Below are 25,933 nucleotides of genomic sequence, written 5' to 3'. Positions count from 1 at the left end.
AGCCCTCTCAATATAAAATAAGCTTTTGCTTTAGCAACAAGTCTAGATAGTTTCAATGTGGACTTATGTTGTTCAACTGTAAGGTATTACCCGCAAAAGCAATAAAAATATCATACAAAGATTCCAAAACAAGGTAGTGCGAGATATTATTGATGCTTAATGGTACATTCGTAACAAATCTGCATGAGGACTTGAAGATAGAAATATTTGATAACGTTATCAAAGACTATACACAAAGACATTAACAGAGGCGCATCAATGTTGAGGTTCTCCAGTTCCTAGATAGTAGTGGCTTAATTAGAAGATTGAAGTTTTCAGAAATTAGAATTAGAAGCAGAAGTTTCAAGAATTAGAAGAACGGTTTCCTTTTAGTGTTCAGACAGTCCTAGGGATTAAGTCTACCGACTGCCGAGTGACCAACTTAGAAATCATCCCAGAAGACATCCGGTCTTATCCAGCTGGGCTACTGGCATGACATGGCATTATTTTCCTTGTCAGATTTTGCATTCTTACCTAGGACAATCGCAAACATAAATTTGAGGTCATGCCCCAGCAGGGTTCTAACCTCCGACTATCGCAACAGTAGGTGGACCTTCCTGTCGCCTTTACCACTGCGCCAATCAACATACGTTACTTTTATTACTTTATTTGAAGATATCGTTTATTGAAGCCTATTAAACTTTTTTTTTAAACTTACAGTGATGCCGTTTCATAATATCCCAATAATGGGTTTTAGTTTCAAAGATTTAAAAGTGATTATTTTGATGTTGGAAGACAATGAATTACAAGACTTGTTGGATAAAACCCCAGTTGAAAATCTCAAAGAAATTTCACACAGTCTAGCAGTTGATGAATTAACTTTCTTTGCTCGCCAGACAAAAAAGTTTTCTGTAACGTATTGCGCTTGAAAGTGGAGCTATTGCTGTAAATCTAAGTCCAAAAAATCATGGTTTATTTTAGAGGAACCATCAAAGTCGACATCAAAGTAGAGTATATAAACTTTGCTGTGTATATGGTGCATATCAGCAAGGTAAATGCTCAAGAAGTGTCAAAATGATGGATGAAATGGTATGTTGATGATGCTTCCAAACCAACTTTGTTCTTCCTACATGGTATCGCTATGTTGCCAGGAATACGGAATAAATTATTTTTAAAAGTTATCACAATACATGCAAGAACCTAATAATTTATCGACGACTTTTGAATATTATTTAAATATCCATCGATAAACAAAATTATACACCCTGAATCTATGGTCGTTAAAAATCTACATATATGTCGAAAATAATCTTCAATTCAAAAGGTCTATTTTCAGAATATTGACTTATTATATGAATCTCGAACAGTTATATATCACATTTTCGTCCGACGTTCGCGTACACACACGTGCATCCTGTCCGGTCGATATCCTTTCCCTTAACCTTCATCATGATAGAAATAAGCTGACAATTCCCGGAAATGCATTATTCCAGTCAAGAAACTGAACGAGTCTTTCGTAGCAGACGTGGAGTCTAGTCGCATGCATGCAAATTTCATTTTTATTCATCAACAAAAGCGACGCCTCACATTTTAAACACCTAAAAGACACGAGGACACTGTCAAAGAAAATTGTACTCAAGCGCATGAAAATATCAAAGTTGACGTAAGACAAAAAAATATAAAGCTTTGATTAACGTTTATTACTAATAGGGCGAATAATATGTCCAATTCGTTTACTCGAGCTTTTACAATCATAAGTTCAAATATGATTAAGGACTTAAATTAAATTCAAGAGATTTTCTATAATGTGTTTACATATATTTTGATCAGCGAAACCTCTTGATAAAATTGTGAAGTATTTCAGTAATAAATAACTGTTAAATTCGATGGTTTTGGCAATTTTCTGCAGAAAATAAAATTTCTCCGTTTCGTATTCTTGAGTTATTCAATGCTACGAAGCTAATATTCTTTTAAAAATTTATGATTATATTGTTCCGTCTTATTCCAATTATCGGTTTCAGTCTCAAATATTTAGTTTAAAAGTGCTGATTGTGGTGTCAATAACAGAAAACGACTTGTAAGACAAAAAAAAGTCCTCAGGCACAAACAAAACAAGAGCTAACTAGGGAGCAAATATACCACACGAAGTGACTGAAAATAGCATTTCGGTTTTTCATTGATAGGTAAAAAAACTGAAAAATATCTATGACATATTGTTATCGAAAGGGGATCTATTACACTTCCAAGTAAAAAAACCTCATGGGTTTGTCCAGGATAGTAAATATCTTGCTGTGTATATGGTGGTATCAGTAAAACATAATAACTTCGATTATTACATTGACGCAGCGTAACTCGCTGGCATACAGTTTCGAAATGTTGAAAAAGTGCAAAAATGGACCGACGACTGCATTACTGCCTAACCAATATCATTTCTTGGAACATGTAGTCAAGCAGTGTCGGGTGACAAAATAACTTTCGTATTTCTGATCGTAAAACCAATTTTTATTATAATGCTCAGCCCAAATCCATAAATTGCAATACAACATTTCCAGACAGTTTGATGGTATTTAAACAGTTTGTTTAAATTTAAAATATGTGGTTTATATTTCAGCAAAGTATAGTAATGTGTTCAATAACACTGTATGGATAGTAGACTGGCAGAAGATATTTCTATATATGAAAAAGTATGCAAGTATAATTGTTTCATGAAATACTTCCATTCTAAATTGAAAATAACCGTTTTTTTATAATGTATTAACCAACCCATAAAAACATAAATATGTGGAAAGGCAACAACTATTTGAGAGATGAAATAACTTAAAATGATTGAATCATAAAAGGATTATAAAGAAATTTAAATTCGGATAAGAGAAAGGTGCACAATTATTGTAAAAAACAGTCGGTGAACTTTTATAACTAAAAGGACAATTTTTGGAATGTATTTTTAGTTCATGAATAGAACTTGTTAATTGCTTTCTTATTTGTGTGGCAGTTTATGGGGAACATGTTCTATTTGTAAGAACATTTTTTTACGTGAATGACGGACAACTCAGAGATAATTAAATATTGTTCAGTCATATATTTTCCTTGAATTGCAAATCTCCAATGATTCGAAAACAAATAAATCGGACAATATATGATTTGAACCCGAAAGACAAAAATGCGAAAGAAGACTTTTTCGTATATACTATGATAATCTAAAACAAAAAATGGTTTGTAAAATTTACATATGAGCTGCTAAAACTGAGCGAATCAATTGATACAATATACTAGTAAAAACTATAAAACTATAATAGTAAAAAGTATATTGCGCATGCAAAATGAGTATTTAATTAAAATAATACGAAAATATAAATAAACTGTAAGATCTAAGAAGTACTCATGTATTAAAAAAAAAGGAAATAAAAGAAAATAAGTCGGAAAAAGTTTTCCTAACAAACTACTTAAAGTACTTAAGCCTCCACAACTCAGCCCCAAAGTCATATTCAAGCAAGGCAGATGCCTCACGTGCTCTTTAATTTCAAAACTAAAAAGGATCAACTAAAGGTAAAGCAAGATGTGTACATAGGCCCTGTTAGTCTTGAAAAGTGTGTATAGAAACTGGATGAATGGTAAGTACATGTATAAAAGAACATTAACGTAGTATGACATATGGACCGACCTTTCAGTACAAGTCACAACATTCAGTTCAAAAAGATTGGAGTGTTAACCGCTCCACACAGATAATTTTATGTAAAACATTGAGGGTTTGCGATGTATAACCCCTAAAATTATCTCAACAACGATGACATTCAGGTCTAGATGAGAAATAACCAGATCCTCTGATTCCTCCCTTAAGATTCAATCTGTAACTAATGTGAAACGTCGGCTGATTTTAATAAAAAGTTTAACTCCAATTCGAAAGTTAAAAATTTATATTTTACTTAATTTTAATGAACAAAGTTTTTTAGAAAGTAATTAATTGAACATGAAGTTCAATTGAAAATACTTATACGTATATATATTCAGTTATATTTAATAACATTTTCAACAAAAATCATATAAATTTTACATACACTCAATAAAATAACATTTCTGATTATATTGTACAATAATAAAAACCTGCGAAACTAAATACATTAACTAATACTTTGCTATTTAAACCTGTTAATTTTTACAAATTTGATCATCGTGATTATAAATAGAACTGACGAAAAACAAGTCAATACCAGAACAATACTCTGTATTATAGAAGGCGTTAAATATTTTAAGAAATGAACAAGTCAGATGCAATATCTAGAGATGGCCGTGCATCTGACAAGTGAGCTTGTTTAAATCTCGAGTGTTACGAAACATAATTATTTCCTTATCTGATAAAAGCGTGATAGATCCATTCGCTGATAGACATCTTAATAATCCCAACAGAAGCAAACAAGTTAATCAGAATAATCGTTGTAAAAAACTATAATAATAAGAATCGAGAGTGGCAATATATTTTAAAATAAACAGATATATAAACTCAGTCCTAAAAGCTTACTGATGTTTTTTGTGATATACGTATATTTATTTTTCCATTTTTTTACCCATTTTAATTATATGTATAGTTAAAATTATGAAGTGTATTTCTGTGTAGCTATGTATTCAGAATTATAATATTTTATATAATAAAAATTGTAATGAAAAAAGTGTGTAAAGCGCATGAAGTTTGACTCAGTGTATCAAGATTGTAGGGATATTTTAGAGAATTTATTTTAATAATTAAATTGAATTGGAAATAATGTTTAGCCACATTTATAGTTCATATCGCAAAAAGGAAATTCCTTTTCTCTCTATTAAATATTTTGGATCTTAAAGATGATGTGGAATAGACTGATTTGAAATTAATATAGAACCTACAATATTTTCATGTAAGAATTCAAAAATATATTGTTTATTCTCTCTAGTCTATTTTGTCGTGTACAATATTCCTTTCTGTCTTAAAGCTAAGCTGAAAACCATTTATTGTGATTGATAATTATCATCTGCAATCTTTTACTGTTAATCAAGATCATCATTTGGAACCGAATTGTAATAATCACTTTTAAACTGTCGAATCAGACAATCGTCCCTATTATGGTATGAGGTTTTATTTATTATATATAAATTTTATGTAATTACCACAAATTCCATGGGTTCCCTTAACAACTTCAGTTCCACACAGCATAAACACCCTCTTGTTGAGGTCATTATTGATAAACTAAAATCATTAAGGAATACATTTATGTGACACAAGATATTTAATTATATATTAAGTAAGATGTTGTCCAAGCAATTTGAGAAATTATCAAAAAATTAATATTTCAGAGACTTAAAGAAGAAGATGCCTTAAAAATGGTAATCTACATAGAGATTTAAAAATAGACAACATTAACTAGACCAAAAGCTTGACAAGAGTCATTAACAAAGATTTGTTCATCATGTAAATGTGGAGTCCTTTTGAAATAGTATTCGATCTCCTATGATGATTTAGTCTAGTTCCGTATTTGAAGTCAGTTAAGTTCAATATTGATAAAGTAAAATCATTAAGGAAGAAATTTGTATCGTTCTTGTAGCTGCCATTTCATATGGACAAAAAGGGTAACGAGCTTGTGGACTACATTTCAGGATGCAGGAATTGAATAGTGGTGAATACCTAGCTCTCATACTCATACTTTGGATCTATATGGAAGATTCAATCAGCTACGACGGGAGTTGTTGGATGAGACAAATTGTGGAAAATTAAAGAACTTACGACCAACGATCATACATATAGGATATATCAAGGAAATGTTTATCAACCAGTTAAAAATGGGACATTCAGTCCAGAGGATCTTCCGAAAGGCGTGATACAACACTCAGAGTTAAACATATTATGATTAAATGCAGATACTGAGTTTTGGAATTGAGGACAATCTGTCATGCTTTGTCTGACAAATTTACATAGTTTGACGTTATTCCTAACGGGAACTACGACACAGGAATATATCTATATATACAAATGTGCTATAAATCAATGTATATAACTGATTTGTTTCATATACGTAGAACCAGCTGGCTGACTGTGAAGCTGATGTGAAATTTGTTTAAAAAAACTATATAAAAATTCGCAGAGGACAAAACTAGATTAAACAATGTCTGACGGTACGGTCACACAAAGGAAAAATGCAAATAATTAGAAATAAATATATTTGCAACTACCGAAGTGAACTGCCAAATAATAGTAATTAAATAGTAAAGCTGATCATTCGCTTTGGAAAGCAACCAAAAATATACATAGACCAATTACAGAAGGCGCTTATTAATGAGCAAAAAGTGATCTACAGAAGACTGGAATATAGGACAAATGCCTTTAAATGTATTTCCAAACAAATTAAGATAAAATCAATCCTAAATAAAATAGCATTGCCATTAAAAGACTGAAGCTAGTAATAGAAAATAACAACATAATTGCAGGACATCATCATTTTCATGGACGAACACTCAACTATAGACAAAGTTCATATAATTATAGATATAACTGAAAGTAGCATAAAGGACTTTCAATTATATGGTACATAGTATATCATAGGTTCTGTCATATGTCATGTATGAGCTGTCATAAATAGAAATCTATATAGAGACTCGGAAATAGAGACCATTAACCACGCAGTTAAAAAAACTTTGCAAGAATTATAATAAAGGATGGCGCAGATAAAACAATAAAATTTAACAGGCGCCTTTTAAACTCTTAATTTTCTCAATTGTACTCAATTTTACTATATACAATTATATATTTTTTACAGATTTCTTCAAAAGATTTAAATTAGCCAGAAAAGATACTCACTTACCTCAAAATTCAAATAGATTTGAGATTTGTATTTTTTATTTAAACATACATAGTATATATATTCGTCTAATATTTAGTATCTGTTAATTCATTAATTTTATTATTATACTATCAAATACAAGATTAAATCATCAAACCGAAATTTAAGTTTAAGCATTAGATTTTGTACTAACTAACAACTGGCGTGACATTAGTAGAGAATTTATATTTTGCTCGGTAATTGCTTGACCTTTTTGCAATTAGTGTACCACTAGTACACACATATATGTTTAAGACTCTATTAACACAAAATCGGTAATACAGCCAACTTTAAGCAGTAGATCCAGTCCAGATAAACCCTAGCTGGTCAAAAGGAGACTCCAATAACAAAGAAAATAGACTGGTATTTTTTATATTTATCAGAATAGTATTACACGAACCATCTGAACATTTTATGATATACGTTCTTCTTATGAAATAGGGTTCAGTCTAGATAAATGTAAAACCTTACTAGAACTAAAAATATTCAATTTAGAAGTGCCCTTAGATACAAAAATTTCATCAATTGTATTAATATTTAATATCAAATCATCATTCTTTCTGGTTATTTGTCCTGTTTGTGTCACGATTGTCCTGATGACTAATTATACTACGAACTGTTCCATTTTTGCGTTAATAAATTGCCTATCATCGCGAATGATATTCAACTACGTACAACAACTGGCGTGACATTAGAAGAGAATTTATATTTTGCTCGGTAATTGCTTGGCCTTTTTTGCAATTAGTGTCGTGACAGTAACTGTAGGAAATGTAAATTTTTACAACGCCGAAACTACAGATAATGCTGACCGGTGAAAAGCACCAACAGCGTGAATATTTCGTTGTTATACATATGTTACATGATTCATTTCACAGGACGAGATAAAAGTTTTAGAGGTAATTGTTTTTTTAAAGTGTTGCCCAGAAAAACAATGAAAAATTACGATGGGTTCTTAACGAAATTGTGTATAAATATTGAATTGGCGAAAAAATACTTTTATGTACGATTTCTTGAGCAATTTCCTATCCTAATTTTTTTGTTTATTAATTTTAATATTCATGCAACTCTACTTCGATGTTTTATTTTAATTAAGTTGAGATTATCGAAAACCATTCTATAATATTCGCTATATTTCACTCTAAAATATTCTATATACTATTTCACACTATAACATTCACTAAAAATGTTCAGGGAAAAAAACTTTTTTGGTACTGAAAATAACATGTTTCATTAATCCGATATATCTTCCAGACCAAAGACCTTTTTTGGCCGCTAGAATAATGAATTGATATTTATTTATTTTAACATCTTTCTTATAATATTCGTCACTAAATATTGATGTAATTCTTTCTATATAATATTAATATAATAGAATAACTCCAACATTGTTTCCAATTCGCAATTTGTGTTTTCATTTCAATGTCCCAAAAGGTTTTGGTTACATATAAGCTTGAGACTTGACATTTACAGAAGACATTTACACAAGTAAAATAAAAAAAAATGGTATTATTATCATAAATGTGAAATAAGATTTTTGTTGCTGAATTCACGAGCATGACGAATATTGAATAACGTTTAACATACACGGTATACTTACTTTCATTATCAGAGAAATATGGCGCAGGTGATACGCTGGCCAAGAGGATCATGAAAGATAGAACAACAGCGAAGAATCTCATTACGGAGGAGAACTGCATACTGGTTAGTCCTGAAACAATTTTAATCTTATTTATATCGACTATCGATACATTTCAATGATTGGAATGACATTTCATTATATATTAACTTATTGCTTATCTATTATGACTAAATCCTAACATTTAATATAATTAAAAACATAAAATGTTATACTAGTATACATTATTAGTGCACGTATACTTTTACACCATAATTTTGTTGTAAATACAAAATAAATGCTTCAAATTAGAATTATTTTACAATTTTCTTATATTCTATATATACTTAACCAGGCTGAGCAACATCGAATGTCTTCTAGTCATTAACTTTTATTAAAAATTATTACTATTTATTTAAATTAATGTACTTTCAATGATGACTGTAATATTCTACCTTAATTTTAATTTACATGCTATTTGTAGAATTTATTCCGAAGATATTGGTTCGAAACTGACGTTACACAAATTAATAACTGGTTTAGATAAACCAAATGATAAAAAAGAAAGTTAACGCAAAAGGTATTATTTATATTTCTAAATATAGAATAATATGAACGATGATGAATAAGAGATGAATTATGAGAAAGTTGCTCAGGATCAGAAAGTATGTTATCATGTTGAAATAACCAAGAGTTATTGGTCTCTAATTTCACTTCTTATAATGAATAACTGGACAAAAATATTTAAATAGATCGAAGAAATTTATAATGAACAATATTGTAGATTGAATTATTGGCTTCTGGAATGAAGCCCCGCATTGTTAGAGCTGAGTGATCAACCGGCATGGATCCTCCTTTATCATGACCTACTGAACATTCAAAAGATGCTTAGGATTGTTTTGTGTTTTTTCCTCAAACCTCGATTTTTTTGAACTGAATGTTTTTGCCAGTATCCATCAAGCCAGTTGTTCAGCCAAAACTAATTTGATGGGTATGTGACACACTACAGATGTTCTTCTATCCCTGCATTTATCAGCCTCCCTGGTTTCTGCTATGTATATCTATCCACATTCACAGGAGACCTTGTGGTGCTACACTTAGTATGATATGAATTGATTGAGTATGGATTGATTATAAATTTGATATTGTGTTTCTTTAGCACTCATCTAATGCGGTATTTTGTTCCTTAAAGATCGTGGTTTTTATATATTTTTATTTTTATCACATATATTTCCCATTTTAACAACTTGTCTTTAGATTCCTTACCACTTTACACAGAAATTAAATTACAACAAACAGAAGTAGGTAAAATTTTAAGCCAACTAATCGAACTAATTAATAATAGTTCAGTGCTTCAGAACTATTTACTAAATATGTTCTAACTATTTAGTATACATTAACTCAAAGTATTAAAACTTTTAATTAAGAACATTAATTTCTCTATTGTTTGGAATCGGCAGGTTTTTGTTTTGAGATTACTCTATTATATTCCACTATAATAAAGCTTGTTTATCCAATATTGTTTAATACAGCATCCAAACTTGATGTTTACTCAAGTAAAAAAATCGTCTCTATGATCTCAAGCAATTCAAGATCTTTGGCTATAAATAGTCTTAAATAACATATGTTTGCTTTCCTTTCGTGTGATTTCTGATTTAAATTTCCAATTTTATTTTTATCTTTTTCTTTTCAAGTTAGAAAGAAACAATAAGACATTGTATACATAGTTTTGGCAAAGTGTTAAAAATGTAAATGATGGTTCCTGTTCGATATTCAAACCCAAGCCTGCTATGGCTGTTGATAGTTGATATAGTTCTTAATACTAATAAACATGTAGTAATCAAATTGTAATTATTTTAATCCCTCTAAACCCACTATTGTTTATTATTATTTAGTTTATTTATTAAAACAGTTTCACAACAAAATAAGGAACATAAACTAAAAATAAAAATAAGAAACTAAACTTTTGCGGTAGAATCTTTTAATGCATGAATACACAGTTATTGCAAGTTATCAATGAAATCATCTTTTAAATATTTAAGTTAGCACCATTTTAGTGGAATTACTACAGGACATCATTCAAATGCGTAATTATATAGTTGAATAAATAAGTGCATTATAATATTATTTAAGGCATTCGTATCAAGACAGAACTACTGCTGGCACACTACTAATAAAACATCTAAGCCTCTAGAATAAAACATTTAAACTTTCAAATTAAGAAGAGTCACAGCTATTAAACTAAAAAAAAAATTTTTATTATGCAAAAAATTTCAAATCTTCATCGATATGAGCAAAACTTATCGCTTCCCATTCCATTAAATTAACATACATTGTCAATTTGAGTGCCAAAAATAAAGAACTTTTATCATCATCATTGAATAAATAGAATTGTCGTTAGATAATTTCTGGAAAATTATTTGCTATTATTGTATTTGTGACTTAGAATATTTATGTCGATATATATCTATATTTAGAGCTTGTTACTATTCATCCAAGAATATCTTGTCTTAAATATGTTTAGTCAGAGAAAGTGCCATATTTCAAAAGTTAATAATTGATTCTATATAAAAAATGAACTCTTGTTTAACTGATATTGAGCTCAAAAATATTGCTATGGAGATGGCTAAAGAAGATATTTTCATATTACACCATTATTTCAAATTAGATCTTCAAAAGGAGAGTCGAATATCGTAAATTAAAATATCTACAAGTCTCAAAACTTGATAAAATTTGCCAACAAACTTCAAAAGACACACCCATGAAAATGAAGAAACTCACGATACTGAAAAAGTATCTTGTCCTATAAATATACCGTACTAATAAAAAATATTCTGGAAACTCTTCTTACCAATTCAAAAATATTTATAAAATATACCTGCAACATATTTAAAATAAAATTGTGTTTTGTATCAATGTTTCTTATTAACTGTAATTTAAGTATTGCGTGAAAATCATCAAATTACAAAAATTGTATTTGAACTTTGCTTTTGCTAATATTTTTAAAAGTTGTTCGTCCAACATAGAAACATCAATAATTGTTTAATATGAAGGATGATTGATATTTGCTTGACAATTGCATTAGGACAAAAATGAAACACTACCTCGTAATTCTACACAACTAATTACTCCGCTGTCTATTAAATTAGTCGGTGTAAATCGATCAAGTGACATCATGCCAGTTTATTGATTTTGGCTAGCAAAGTGCAACTATTAATCTTATTCTAAAATAATATTAACCTTATTTGATATTTTTATACATAGGTAATTTAACTGCCAACATCCAAATTATGTCCTAGTTATACGCGGGGTCTGAATTATTCAAATACAGCAAAGTAAACTTAATTAACTTTGCAGCAAATATACGCTTTCGTGTTAAATATATAAATAAAAACATATAAATTTCACTAATTTGTAGAAAATAGTATTTTACAATTTAATTTAACTTAGAATAGTCATTCTAACAAATATTTTTACACCAAAATATTATTCAAAGGCTTCTATATAAAGTTAATAATATGATATACCTTTTTTATCAAAGCTATATTTATACATATTTTTATATTATTAATATTTGAATTACTTATGTAATATTAATATCAGATTTTCCTTTAATTTTGAGGCTTTTAAGTATTGTTATAGTCCCATAAATTTTAGGTATGGATGATAGAAGGATTCAAATGATAATTTATAGAAGTTACTGACTTAAATCACGATAAATATGTTGTTCAAGAATATTTAAATTTATAAATTTATTCATATTTAAAATGAACTGGCGAATATGGAACCTAAACTGTTTTTCTATATATTTATGGGCTCAAGAAATTTAAGGGGATATAACTGCTTAGAGGGATGAATTTTAGGCTTTTTCTCTAAGTAAAATAAGAAACAAACATACACGACTTTTCTATATAAATCTTTACTAAATCTCTGGTGGTGGTTAGAAATACGCAAAAGGGAAAACATTTTTAAAAATTAAAGAGAATATCTAAGAAACTACAGGCTGATGAAGTAAGAGACTTCAGAATAATTCCTATATTCTATAATATCCCTATTAAACCAAATCTACAAGAAAAAAAGGAAAAATGTAATTTAAAGAAGTTCTACTATCGTACAAAGTTAAAAAGACAACGATATAAGGCGTTACTAAAATAGCTTTATCTTCAAAAGAGAATTCAAATCAAAAGAATAGATTTTTCCAAATTTCCAAAAACTCCTTAAAGTTTCGGGTTAGTTACAAATCGGTTTTGATATCATATTATTTTAAAATAACTATATCTCTAAAAATAATTTAAATTTTAAAAAATTTATCTAACTGTATATTTTGAGTAGGCTAAAATTTGAAAATATGAAAAAAAAAAACATTATTTTTGATCTTATTATTTGATTTATTCAGATGCTCACGAAAACGTATGTAAAATTTTCCATAATACTAAAAAGAACCATTTAGCCAATCAAATAATAATGAACGTTATTGTACCACATATCAAAAGTTTAGTTCATTTTGTGACTTAATATTTTGCTGCTCTTAACATTTCACTGAACCTCCCAGCCAAATAAAGATCACTTGTTGAAAATATTTAAGGTTTTATGTAATTTGATAGTAATAACATAGCAAAACCATATCATATTTATTTTATATTTAATTCTTGACTAAATTGTATTTCTTTAATTATTTTATTTTTTCCCATATTTAAAAACAAAATTGTTATCAAAAATTATGATTAGTCGAAGATATTTTTGTCTGCCTATTTCTTTTTCTACTACTTTCACTATTATTATCTTTGTTTTAATAATATGAGCCATATCTATTTCTGATTTTGCTAGCAACAGCTGCATCTCAAAAGTAAATTTGCATAGAAAATCTCCCCTGAATAAACATTTTTTTTCATATTTTGACAGATGTCAAAATAAAAATAAAAAATAATAAAAATATGTAATAAATAATAATTTAAAAAAATTAAAATTAATAAATTAATAAATTCTAAATCTTCATGACCTTCATGAACTCGTAGATATTAAGAAATAATTAAAAAAAATAAATCCCGAAATATCAAAGCCACGCCAAACAATCAACTACTACATTTCTTAAACAGTATATAGAACAACAAAGTCGGGCTTCGCGTCTTATTTCAAAAATATATATTTTTTAAAATATAATGGTTGAAAATAAATTCCTTTAAAATTTAAAAAAGGCTCGGTTTGTGGTTTCTTTTTATTCCGAACGAACCGGTTATATTGTTCCCAAGACGAATTTAATAAAGCCCAATAATAAGCATAACAACCTGATTCATAAGTCTTCCCTTTTGGACGAATAGGAAAAATAATAATGCGACCCGGGAGAAGGGAAATCGTGAGGAAAAACGCGCCATAAAATATACGTCCTAAACAACGCAAACAAGAACGGCGATCGTCACCTAAGGTTTCCTTTTCTGTAACGTTTTACGCAACACAAAACCCGGACGAAACCCCGACCGAATCGCCCCAAAAAAATATGCCTAATCGATTTTAAAGGAAACCTTTGAGGGACGATCACATTTCGATACAATTAATCGAATAAAATACTTAATTATGTTATAAAATGACGCGGTATATAATAAAGTGCTCACTCTCTTCGGTCGTTTATCATATGCTGTCATTATCGCATTAATTAATCTATATCGTAAATTGAGGTTTTTTCAAATCATCAATTACGACTATAAATGTTAAATTAAAGCGCTTCTTGTTATACTAATAGGCCTAATATGTACTAAGCAAAGCGTGCTGCATGGATCTGAGTAAGTGGTAGTCAGAATGTGTTGTCTGATGAGTATAATTGGTTCTTGTTGCCTGTGGTCGACCTTTATAATAGAAAATAATAAAAAAATTATTTGTATATGTTACTCGCTATTGTTCAATGGATAGCGATAGATATTTGAGGTTGCTGAACCTACCACCTACCTATGGATCTAGTGATATAACGTATTAGTCAAGTGTTCTCTATCAATGAGTCTTAAAATTCATCGACTTCGAATCTATATGGCTTTCCAGGGCGTTATTGACATCAAAATCGACATTGTTAATCGAGATATGACGGAGCAGCATCACTATTACTTTCTAAAAGTATTTCATGAAAAAGCGTATCCCTCATTAGTGTGACAGAAGTTTGAAATAGGTAATTTCTATCATAGCTGAAGATAACAGAATTAAGAGATGCTATAAAGAATCCCAACAATATTACTGTGACTCAAAATGGTGGAAGGAAGCATATCTGCATTATGGACAACTTGAATAAATCTGAATCCTGGGGAAATTCAAGCCAGTCAAGAAGTAATTTAACTGTCGAAGATCGCTGATCTAACTTTAAAAACCTTATTATATTTAATAATAAATTGCCAACAAAGAGATAATGAATTTGATGCTTGCTATATTCTCACACAAAAGTGGTAACTCTTCAACATTTAGCTGAGAACGAAAGCAGACAACTGGCTGTTTTTAAGACTCAAAATAAAATAAATCCAGCGAAAAGACAGTTGACTGGAGATATTTAAATTATGGAAGAATAATTTGATGCTCTATTAATTACTAAGCTCGTTGGTCACTCTTGTCCTCCACAAGAGTATTTGGTTAGAACGTTTGAGGAGAAGATGAATACTAAGTATTTTGCAAATATGGAAAATGCATTACAGAGAATGCAGCTTTAAATCTAATTTTCCAAGAAAGATGTACACATGTAGTAACAAAAGAATCTAACGAGAAATACAGTCATATTAAATTTACTTGAAAAGAAAACAGCAATGAAACAAACGAGAACTAAACGTAAAAAGGTAAATTTGTTCCCTAATGAAAGTAAAATACTTTATGTGGATAAGCAATAGTTCATTAGGTAGATTAGGCCTCCAGGGGGGACGATTACACAAAAAGTGCCTAAAACTCTACCCCATAAGTAGTATAGTGACAATTATAAATAAAACACAACCCTAACCTACAAACTATTGTGAATATATAATAGATTGCAGTTTAAGTAATTCAATAATAAATGCATGGATGTACTATAATGTAAAATAAATTATATTTTATAACATTTTTTGTTTGTACATTTTTATGATAACATGTTTCTTTTAATATTCTTTAATCCTTAATAAAAGACTAATTCGAATTTCTGTGTCGCTCTGAGTCAATTCAATTGGACTTTGTACATCAAGCTTCGTGAAACCCCAACATTGTATTATTAACATTTTGTAAAAAGGCGCCTACACAGAGTTTCTACAATTTTCCTTCGCTTTTATGAAGTAATCATCGCTCCAATACTCAATTCACCATTTACACAAAACTTATTGTACAACCTATAATATACATACATCAGGAAATTGAGGAAGAAGTATACCAACGTATTTATTTATCCAGTTTATTATTTGATATCGCTTATAGAGCCCTTTTGTAGCTGCTTTCAGGCCCTATTAATATATACTAAATGTAGGATATAAATAAGATATATGCCCCCATATATCGACAATTTCTGGCAATATCACTTAGGCATATATACGGTTTCGCTATAAAGGAATTTGTATTTAATATATGGGGCTTATTATTAGTAATAGCTCTACCGTTATTTTCCGTTATAATACAAATAATAAGTTAAAAGCGTTTTTTTATTTCACCAACTGATGACATAATTATACAACAAACATTTTCAAGAATTGTAAGTGTTCTATAATAATGTATATACGGTTACAATGATGACTCGACTTTTACTTTTAATAATGTACATTCTATTAGGTCATGTTATACGAAAATTGTCACACGATATTCTTGTTATATCAGTTCGTACACAAAATCAATTTGTCCTTAAGCTAATTACGTCTATAATTGGAACCGGTAAATCCTTTATAAACAGTTCTTCGTAATGATACTTCATGACTAAATTCTATATTAAATTGATGAAAAAGTTAGTTTAAATAATTCAAATGCAGGAAGATCATATCGTTTTACATATATAGATATATAAATTTAAAATTATTACCACAACTTTATTTATTTGTTCAATGAATTATTGTAATAGTATTGTTTGCTCTATTAATGCATATTTTGTTAGTTTTAAGATTATTTTAAATTCAAAAGATATCTACTATACTAAATAATTAAATCATTAATAAGATACTATATTAACATTATATATAATAATCTTATGCCAAGTAGTGTAGTATCGATTATGTTGCAATAATTTTAAATAAATATCATGTTGTATAAATATATTAATAGGTTTATGTGGTATTAAGCTAAATTGTGTGTATATAGTAGAATATAAAATTCGTGTATAGTAGATAGGTTAAATAAGGTTTTTACAACGATTATTACTTACACATTTTATTTTGAAACGTTTTTTTCCTTTTTATTTTTTGAAGTCGGTTCAATTTTTTAAAAATATTTTATTATTTAGAATGTGAAGTTTTTCTATGGCGGACACTATTATTTGCTAGTTTTATCAAAAATTAACTTTAAACAAAGTTGAAAATAAATTAATTTTAATTTTTATATGTCTTTTAGCCACTCCAATATGCAAATGCACTGAATGTAAAAAAATCAAAGCTAGCAAATGACCCAAACCATTTCCCTTGTTAAAGGTTAATCCGAATTGGATGTATACAAGCCCGACCGATTAAAATTCGCAGCAAAAGCACGACGACCTGTCTGGTTTTAAACACCATCAGATCCAGCTTAAGAAACTTGATCTCGCACCGGGACATTTGCATGGAAAACTGGTCCAGTTTTAGTGTACGCTCCAGCCCTAATCCGTCTCATTGGCAGAGGGACGGGGCAGTGGGATGTGAATCATTAAAACAGAACGGATTTCTTAGATTATTGACCGGAAATTGTATGAGGTTATATTTGGGTTAATTATTCGTACGAAATTTATTGGAGTTTGAAACCCAATTGCTAAGTAACTAAAAAATGCCGGCTTGGTGATGCAGTGGTTAAGGCGATAGGACGGTCCTCCTACTGTTGCGATAGCCGCGTGTTCGAATCCTGTTGGGGCATAGTCGTAAATTTATGTTTGTGATTGTCCTAGGCAAGAGTGTAAAATCCGACGAGGAAAATGATTCCAGTCACGCCAGTAACCAGGCTGGGTAAGACCGAATGTCTTCTGGGATGATTTATAAAGTTGGTCATTTGCCAGTCGGTAGGCTTAATGCTAAGGATCGTGGTTCGGAGCCCACGTTAATCTGTAGGTCCAGTCCAGATGCATACAGCCTAATATCAGGCAGGATATCAAAGAAAAACGATAAAATCTGCAAATATGTTGAAATACATGTAAGAGCTATGGTTTTGTTATTATTATAATTTGGTTGGTAATAAAAGTTGCACGAGGTTGTCAAAAAAATAGCTATTGTCAGTACCCAAATAAGTCATCTGATATTCGATCTATTTACGGCCAGATATTATAGTTTATCAATTCCTGCTCCACCATATGATTAAATAATCATTCCATATTATATTATCCTCATTTTGAGACTAATATATTGAGAAATCTAAGTGACGATGCGTTGATTTGTCATAAAAAGGAGAAGAAGGAAAAGAAAAAAAAACAATCTGTTAATACTAAAACTATTATCTTCTCTTATCCAGACAAAATTGAAGGAAAAAGGAAATACCGAAGAAACAAAGATCTTAAAAAGCCAACAAATTAATTAAATTAAATATAATTTATTAAAAATATACAATATATTAATAAAAATAGTTTCCATTAACTTTCAGCTACATGGCAGTACCGTGTCGAGAAAGCAACAATTCACGACAACTTTGTCATAATATATCCATCTGAGCAATTGGTATTGAGAAAGAGCTATGTCTGGTGAACACATGAGTTTGCAACAGGTGGTCGAACGTTGTCATGCAAGACTATGAATCTCTGTCTGTTGCCCATTATTAAATATATTTTCAACTGATATCGGAAAACATCTTTTAGCGGCTCCTAATACACTACACCTTGCTGATTCCACCATATGCACAGTATGGCTTTAGAGTAACCCAAAAATATATTCTACTTCCGATATGGATTGTTCTCCTAGATTAATTTATGATTTTTTCCCATCACATGCAAACTTGTTCTGACTCTTCATCAACTATCTGAAAGTTTGAAATGGGTTTTCAACCAATAAGTCTTGCAGTTAATGAATTTTTTTAAATATTTTTCGATCAATTTTGAATAGAAATTGTCACTTTTATATCGCTGAATAAATTAGGCCTCGGTCAGAGTTTTCTTTAAAGGATTCAACAGCAACTTCAGAATCAACCAACAAAGGTAGTGAATGTCGAAAATTTAATTTTAAGCGTTCCATAATTAAAATCTATATACACTACATTAGTTTTCATCAAAGTAAATTATTCACAAATATTTTTGAACAAGAACATTATTACTTTTTACTGAAGTGTTTAATATCCAGTTATTTAACAAAATAACTTATTTCCATAATAACATTACCTGAACTGAACACTCATTTTAATATATATCTCGATCTGCCATGGAAACTATCACAAAAACTATATACAACAAAGTTCTGATGAAACTTCAAAATGCTTGTACACTCAATTACTGAATATAATCTAAACTAGTCGAGCTATATGAGACAGAAGTTAGATTTCTCTTTTTCTTTACTTTAGTTGCTAGATAGGGTCCATTATGACGTTATCTCATTTTGTTAAAGTTATACGGTCGTTTTAGTTTTAGTTGCATTTCTATTCTACGAGAGTAATATCCGTCCATTTCATATATATTATTCCTTACTGGGATATTAAATAGTGAATATTTTTCAGCCAATGTAATACTTGTGTTATATCTTTATGATCTCAATATTCCGTAACCTAGTATGTACGTATGTACCGCAGTGAAAGGAATTCGTATTTAATGAGTAAGTAGTTTTGAAAATCTAATTAGAATTCAACACTAAAACATGCCCAATAAAATAAGGATTATATACATCGTGTCGAGGAAGCTTATCTGTTTTATTGTGTTTTAATTACACTATTTTATAGTTAAAACTGTAGATATCTAGCATCAATTTATATATACCCGGAAATAATGATATAAAGAAACATATTATTTAATTTAACATTGAACATAAAATCATAAAATAGGTACAATACGCAATTAAAATGTTACTATTTTTAGTATGGCACATAAGATTAGTTGTATAAGGGTTGAATCATAAGTATCTAACCCACACTCGTGATATTGTTACCATATATTATAAAGTGATATAGTTTTTTTTAAATATAATCACGATAATATGTATCAACTGCCAACCGAAAAATAGATATTTTAGAATGCGACTAATATTATTTATAATTTTTAATACTCAAATTTTTATATTAATATGTATATATTCATATATATCCTATTATTGAATATTTTGAAACCTGAAATTGAAAGTAGTAACTTAGTAGAAAAAGTAGTAGAAAACTTGTAACAAAAACTCTGTAATTTGCAGAGATTTGTTATTATTTTAATACTGAATATATTGATTCTGTTATTTCTAATCACAGAATGTTAAAATGACAGGGCAGAGAACGTTCGACCTGATGATAAAAAGCAGCGAAAATAAGTACATATATATAATACAAATAATGTAAGAAAAAAGGAAAGAATCGCAGAATAATCGTTTTTCGAGTTATTGACTTTTCTTGCAACAATACGTATAATATGCTCAATTAATGTGAGTAGATATCTGCAATAATAGTCTCATTCGGATTTAGCAGCTCATAATTAATATACCTTCCTGATACGAAAATATGCAGAAGAAGACTTATAGTCATGCATATTCCAATTAGGTGAAGATGTGAATTAGTATTTTGGACTAGTATAAAACCACAAAAATCTTTTTATCTCTACCAAATAATGAAATTTCCATCTTGCATATTTTCCATCGCACGTAAATGTATTTAAAGGACTGATTGATCAACTGCTAAGTTTTTTTGAAAGCTCTTTGATTATTTTCGTCCAATATACCTTGAAATACATTTTTGAACATTTTTTGTCATTGACATCATAATCAATAGTTTAACTGATTTGTCTAAAACTGGAGATTGGGATATAATCGGTTCGCGGCACTATAAGTTTCTGAAAATGTTTGGTAGGCTTCGGCAACAAATACAACTTGGAGCATTCCATGATTAGCGCCACTATTAAACAAATTCATAAATCAGGTAAAGTTGTCTAGTTAAAATACCCTTTTTGACCAAAGTAACTAAAAGGTTAGTTCTACTAAAAAATAAAGAATATGATGTTGTAAAACGTTCGTCAAACGATGTGTAACAGGACTTGAGGTGTTCCATATGTAGGTTCGTATAGATCTCACAACTCCAGAACCCAGTAATATTTCGGGCACAAAACATATTTCTGCTATAAAAAGGTGTATAAATTTTATCGATAATTTAACAATTCGATCATATTTATTTCGATATCAAGTCATTATATCAAAAAAAAAACGATAAAATATACAAATATATTGCGATACGTGCGTGAGTACTATGATTTGATTGGTAACGAAAGTTACACGAGGTTGTTTCTAATTGGCAAGAAAATAGGAGTAAATGTCAGAACCCAAATATTCCAATGAATTCCAAATATTTGATAAATATTTCATCTAGCATTCAATCTAGTCACCCACGGATATTATAGATTTTCAATTCCTGCTCTATCACAGGATTAATTAAACCTTCCAGATTATATTATCCTGATTTTGAGGCTAATATCTAGAGAAGTCTAAGTGACAAGAGGTTCACTTGTCATAAAAAGAAGAAGCAAAAACCCGTAAACTTGGAGCGTCCCATGATTAGCCTCACTATTAAAATAATACATGAAGGTAGATAAATGTATCTCTTTAAAGTACTCTTTCGGACCTGAATAACTAAAAAATTAATTTTACTAAAAGCTGCCAAAAATATGACCTTGTAAATCTTTCGTCAACGATATGTAGAGTACTTGAGGTGTTCACATCAACATAATACTGAATTATAAATATAATGCTTTAATCGGCACGAACTTGGCACCCAGGCCTCGCTAGATCGTCGTCCAAGTAGAAATTAATTGTTGCCTGAATCGGAAGTAATGCTCCCCCACCCTACGATGGGATAGACCTGTATAAAGGAGTGAGTTTGCCGGGATATAATTGGACATTAATCGATAACGCATATCGTTTAAACGTTTGACGATGTCTATTCGCAATTTTTAAAATTATAAGGTAAGTTGTGGAACGTCAATATTTTAAAACACAAGCTGGCGAGAACATAATGCAAAATAGAACCATAGTTCTTTTTTGTATAGTTTCTTTTTCGTACTTATTTGATGAAATAATAGTACAAATATGAAATAAAATACAAACAGGGTATTTAATTTTCCGAAATTATTTACATTCCTTTTAACAACAGTCATTGACCTCGATATCTGTAATGGTGTAAAGCCCCTCGAATCCATTTTACTCCCGTTTATAGACTCAAAATAATGTCACCTCAAGGCAGTTGTCCGAACTTAGATTCCAGCCACAATTCCAACGGAGTTGAATCAGGTGAGTAGGGAGGACGACTTGAATTTATGAAACAGAAACAGCTAATTCTAGGTGAAAAGGTGATATCGTGATAAAAAAGAGTTATTGGCCCGTAAGGCCACCCTCTTAAAATAATCAGTTTAATTTAACCAACTCATTATCAATCGCCAATTCAAATAGAAATATCAACGAATAATATATTTAACATTGTGCAGATCTGACTGAATAATATAACAGAAAATATGGTGATTGTTATAAAGAATGGTGGATGAAATAAAGTATGAATGTGCTAACATGCATTTCTAGAAAAAATATCTGGAGAATCACAGTAAAATACAGTCATATGAATGGCCATACCTAATTTACTTTCCACTCCATAATACCAGATATAATTTTATAAACAAAAAATTAATAATTAAAAATATAACAAGTTTTATTATCATTACGCAAGAGTTGAACTCAAAAAATGTAAACAATTCAAACTGACTCATCACCCTACTCACTTTATATGGTCGCTTGTGATTCAATTAATTTAAAATGGGCTGGACAAAACCGGATAATTGTCGGTATAGTGTATATCATTTTAACATTAACAATCAGAATGCCGAACCTACTTTTCGACATGGTAATTACGAATTCGTTTCCCAAATTGAATTATATCTTATAGTTTCCGAGTTATAGGCCATCGGAACTTTACTCAAATTCACACTCTACGTACTCTTCGTGTTCATTATTACGAAATCGTTGGCCAAATTTTATTATCTCAATCAATTGAAATTGAATTCAGCATGAAGTCATTCGAACTTTATTATATGATTGGCGAACTATTGAGGTTCTTTAATTAATTCCGATAAAAAATTGATTGAAAACTATTAGTTTCGAAGAATGCATTAACAAACAGGTTAAACAACAAAAATTACCACTAAGTGACAAGGATAAAAGAGGATACATTCTAAGTTGCATTGTATGACAAAACAAGTGTTCAAGAAGGATTATGTTCTACTAAAGCTTCACTATCGAATATAATATTATATATATATATTATATATGTACCAATATTACTGTGAAGACTTCAATGAAATGGATGGTAGGGCAAAAAGTCCAGTTAATTTCAAACAAAAACTCTGAATTATATTAATATCTACTAATTATATTAATAAATGATAGCTAGCTGAAAATGTATTTTCAAACGAAAATAATATAAAATAAGAAATATCAATATATAGAAAGAATTCAAATACCCAACCCGCAATTTCTTTTTAGCAGTACAAAGCACGAAGCAATCAATTGGATGTTTATACGACATTTATAAAAGACAACTTTCAGTGAAACGTATTCAAAATAAAAATTACACGTGGACCCTTTTACTTGTTTGTATTTGTAGTTGCGTCTGAAAACTGAAATTCCGTTAACTCAACTAACCTGAATATATCATGTTATTTTCATACGATTGTTGCGGATATCCCATTGCCCCGGGACATGTATATTCGATTCGGAAGAAAGGTTTGTATTTTTTTGGTTATATGAAGTAATAAGAGATCCCTCGGATGATTCCAAATTTCGTTAGAATGAGAGAATACCTTAAAAGAATGTCTGAATTTCCTTTATCAAAAGAATCATTTCTAGTATATATGAAATTATATATAAATATATCTTAAATATTTACATAGGGGCGGATCATCTTTTCAGGAAAAAATGCATTTTGAGAACAATTAGTGCAATAGATATTAATCAATATAATTGCACCATTTTCTCCAACGTTTTCCGACCGCTCCGGCAACAAGGTAATACCGTGTGTAAAAAACGTTATTAGTTCAGCAATGATCTAATCATCGATCTATTTCTGCGCTTCCTCAGCATTTTCAAATCATGTACTAACATAGCCGTGCTATATCTATCTGAAAAGGTAGTGATCAGAAAATGTTGTGTCTGACAAGTATGCTAGATGCGGCAGAACTTCCCACTCGATATATAACAGTGTAACTCTTGCATAACTCTGTGTAACTCTTGTAACTCTGTGTAACATGTGGCCGAGCATTGTCATGCGATAAGATCATTTTTCATCTATTAGTTGCTATTGCTAGTATTTTCTACAACAATGAATTCTTCGTTTTGTTCAACTGAAGTCGATAAACATTTACGGTATCAATTTCATTCGGTTTTAGTACCTTCTATTACTAAACTTACACTATACAGAGAAAAAAATGCGAAAACTTATCAAGCTGGAGTAGTTTAAAAATCAAGTTGGCATTGAATAGGATGTATAACTCTAGAAGAAAATTAAACTGAACAATAACAAAACATAAGAACAACCAATTACAATAAAAATTGATAGATATGTATGATTCTATACAAGGTGCCGAATTAATTATATAAACTTTTGGAAAATATATTTCTGTTGATCCATGATAGTGATATAATTTAAATTGGACAAAGTATTACTGGAAAATGATCTCGCTGCTCTTCAATGAATAATTGCACATTATAAAGCAATTCATTTGAGAACAACCAATTGTTTTATATATCTAAATATACAAAACGTGTATACTTTTTTATATGAAAATATTTATATGGAGGTTTTAGATGTAAAACATGTTCCTTTAGGCACATTACGATGATTTCATCAACTACGTATGAAATGATTAACAATTGGAGCTAATATTTGCCAAGAAAAGACATGATATTTTAATATAGTTTTATATGTGTACGTATACAATTATGTGAAAAGACATGATGTCCAGTATGAATAAACAACCTTTTCTAACTGAGCAAAAATTAGCGAGAACAAGACCAACACATTTAAAATAGACGAATAAAGCGCATCCCGAAAGAAGAATTATTGAATCTTTCAAATATTTGATGAAATCAGCAACAGAGGAGAAGAAGCTATTATCGACCACTTAGGTTATAAACTGAATTGGCCAAACTGCAAGATCTAATGCTTCGAAGAGTTTATGCCTATAGAAAGTGAAATATTACAACCAAAATTGGAATCTGAGTCTGACATCTGTACGTATGAGGTTTTCCAAATACTATAAATAAGTCGTCAAAGCCTGATTATTTGTTCCTAGATCGTATTAAAATGAAACACATCAACTCATAGTCAATAAAAAGACCCAAAGATTCGATATTTCCTAAATAAAATCAAGTTAATTAAAGGTAATAAAATCAACAAAGGGCCAACAAAGATATGGATTAGAATCACAGAAAGCGGTTTAAATAATAAATATTTAATAATATCGAAGGCAAAAACTCTACCCAAGATTTTGTTAATTTATATCTAATCTTTTATATCTTAATTTATATCTCTTATAATCCTAATATTTTATATCTTAATACACATTTGAATGTTATCAAGAAATTTTATGATATAATACCTTGAAAGTGGACATGAAATTATTCTGTACAATATGCGTGGCGCCAAATGATGCTATTTGAAAACCACTATTATATTTTTGAATATTGGCCAAGAAGTGGTTAAAATCATTTTAAATTTTCAAAAATCAAAAATGTCCCTTGTGACAAAAACCCATTTATGGCAGTGCCTCACTTACTAGGACTTATATTAGCCTCGTAATTATTATTACAAACCTTCCCAAGATTTCCACAAATATTTTAAATCCAAAATTAATCAAATGAGCCTTGCTGTTATCGATTTTATGATATTTGTTAGCATCAATTAATTCGGTCAAAAAATATGTGAGAATATTGTCAAATAATTTAATAATAATAAACTTTCTAAACTAATAATATTTAACTATACAAACTTAAGTAATAACCTATATTAACACGAATAATTATTTAATTCCCGTCGTCATCATCACCATCTGGGTGATATTTAATGGGCCGCTATTACAGCGAAGTGAATTGAAGCAGTAGGGTCTTGTAGCGTGACCATAATCATAATATCCTGAAAAATACTTCTTGCTCGACAAACGATTACTAAACAGATAAGATGTGGTTTTTCTATGGAA

At 29.7% G+C, this 25,933-nt stretch overlaps 1 protein-coding gene across 1 annotated transcript in view; it reads right to left on the bottom strand.

The window, feature by feature from the left end:
* Positions 1-25,933, bottom strand: part of LOC143196419 (short neuropeptide F) — a 49,616-nt gene that overhangs the window by 5,051 nt on the left and 18,632 nt on the right. The window contains exon 2 of the mRNA XM_076404089.1: positions 8,419-8,529. Coding sequence (XP_076260204.1) covers positions 8,419-8,518 — 100 coding nt within the window. The 5' untranslated portion in view covers positions 8,519-8,529. The remainder of the gene's footprint in view (positions 1-8,418; positions 8,530-25,933) is intronic.

The sequence above is a fragment of the Rhynchophorus ferrugineus genome, unplaced genomic scaffold, assembly GCF_030347505.1.
Source record: "Rhynchophorus ferrugineus isolate W39M unplaced genomic scaffold, kcgeb_rfMv2 rfM4, whole genome shotgun sequence".
Taxonomy (NCBI): domain Eukaryota; kingdom Metazoa; phylum Arthropoda; class Insecta; order Coleoptera; family Curculionidae; genus Rhynchophorus; species Rhynchophorus ferrugineus.
The sequence above is the reverse complement of the archived record's forward strand: the minus strand, read 5'-3'. Positions and strand labels throughout refer to the sequence as shown.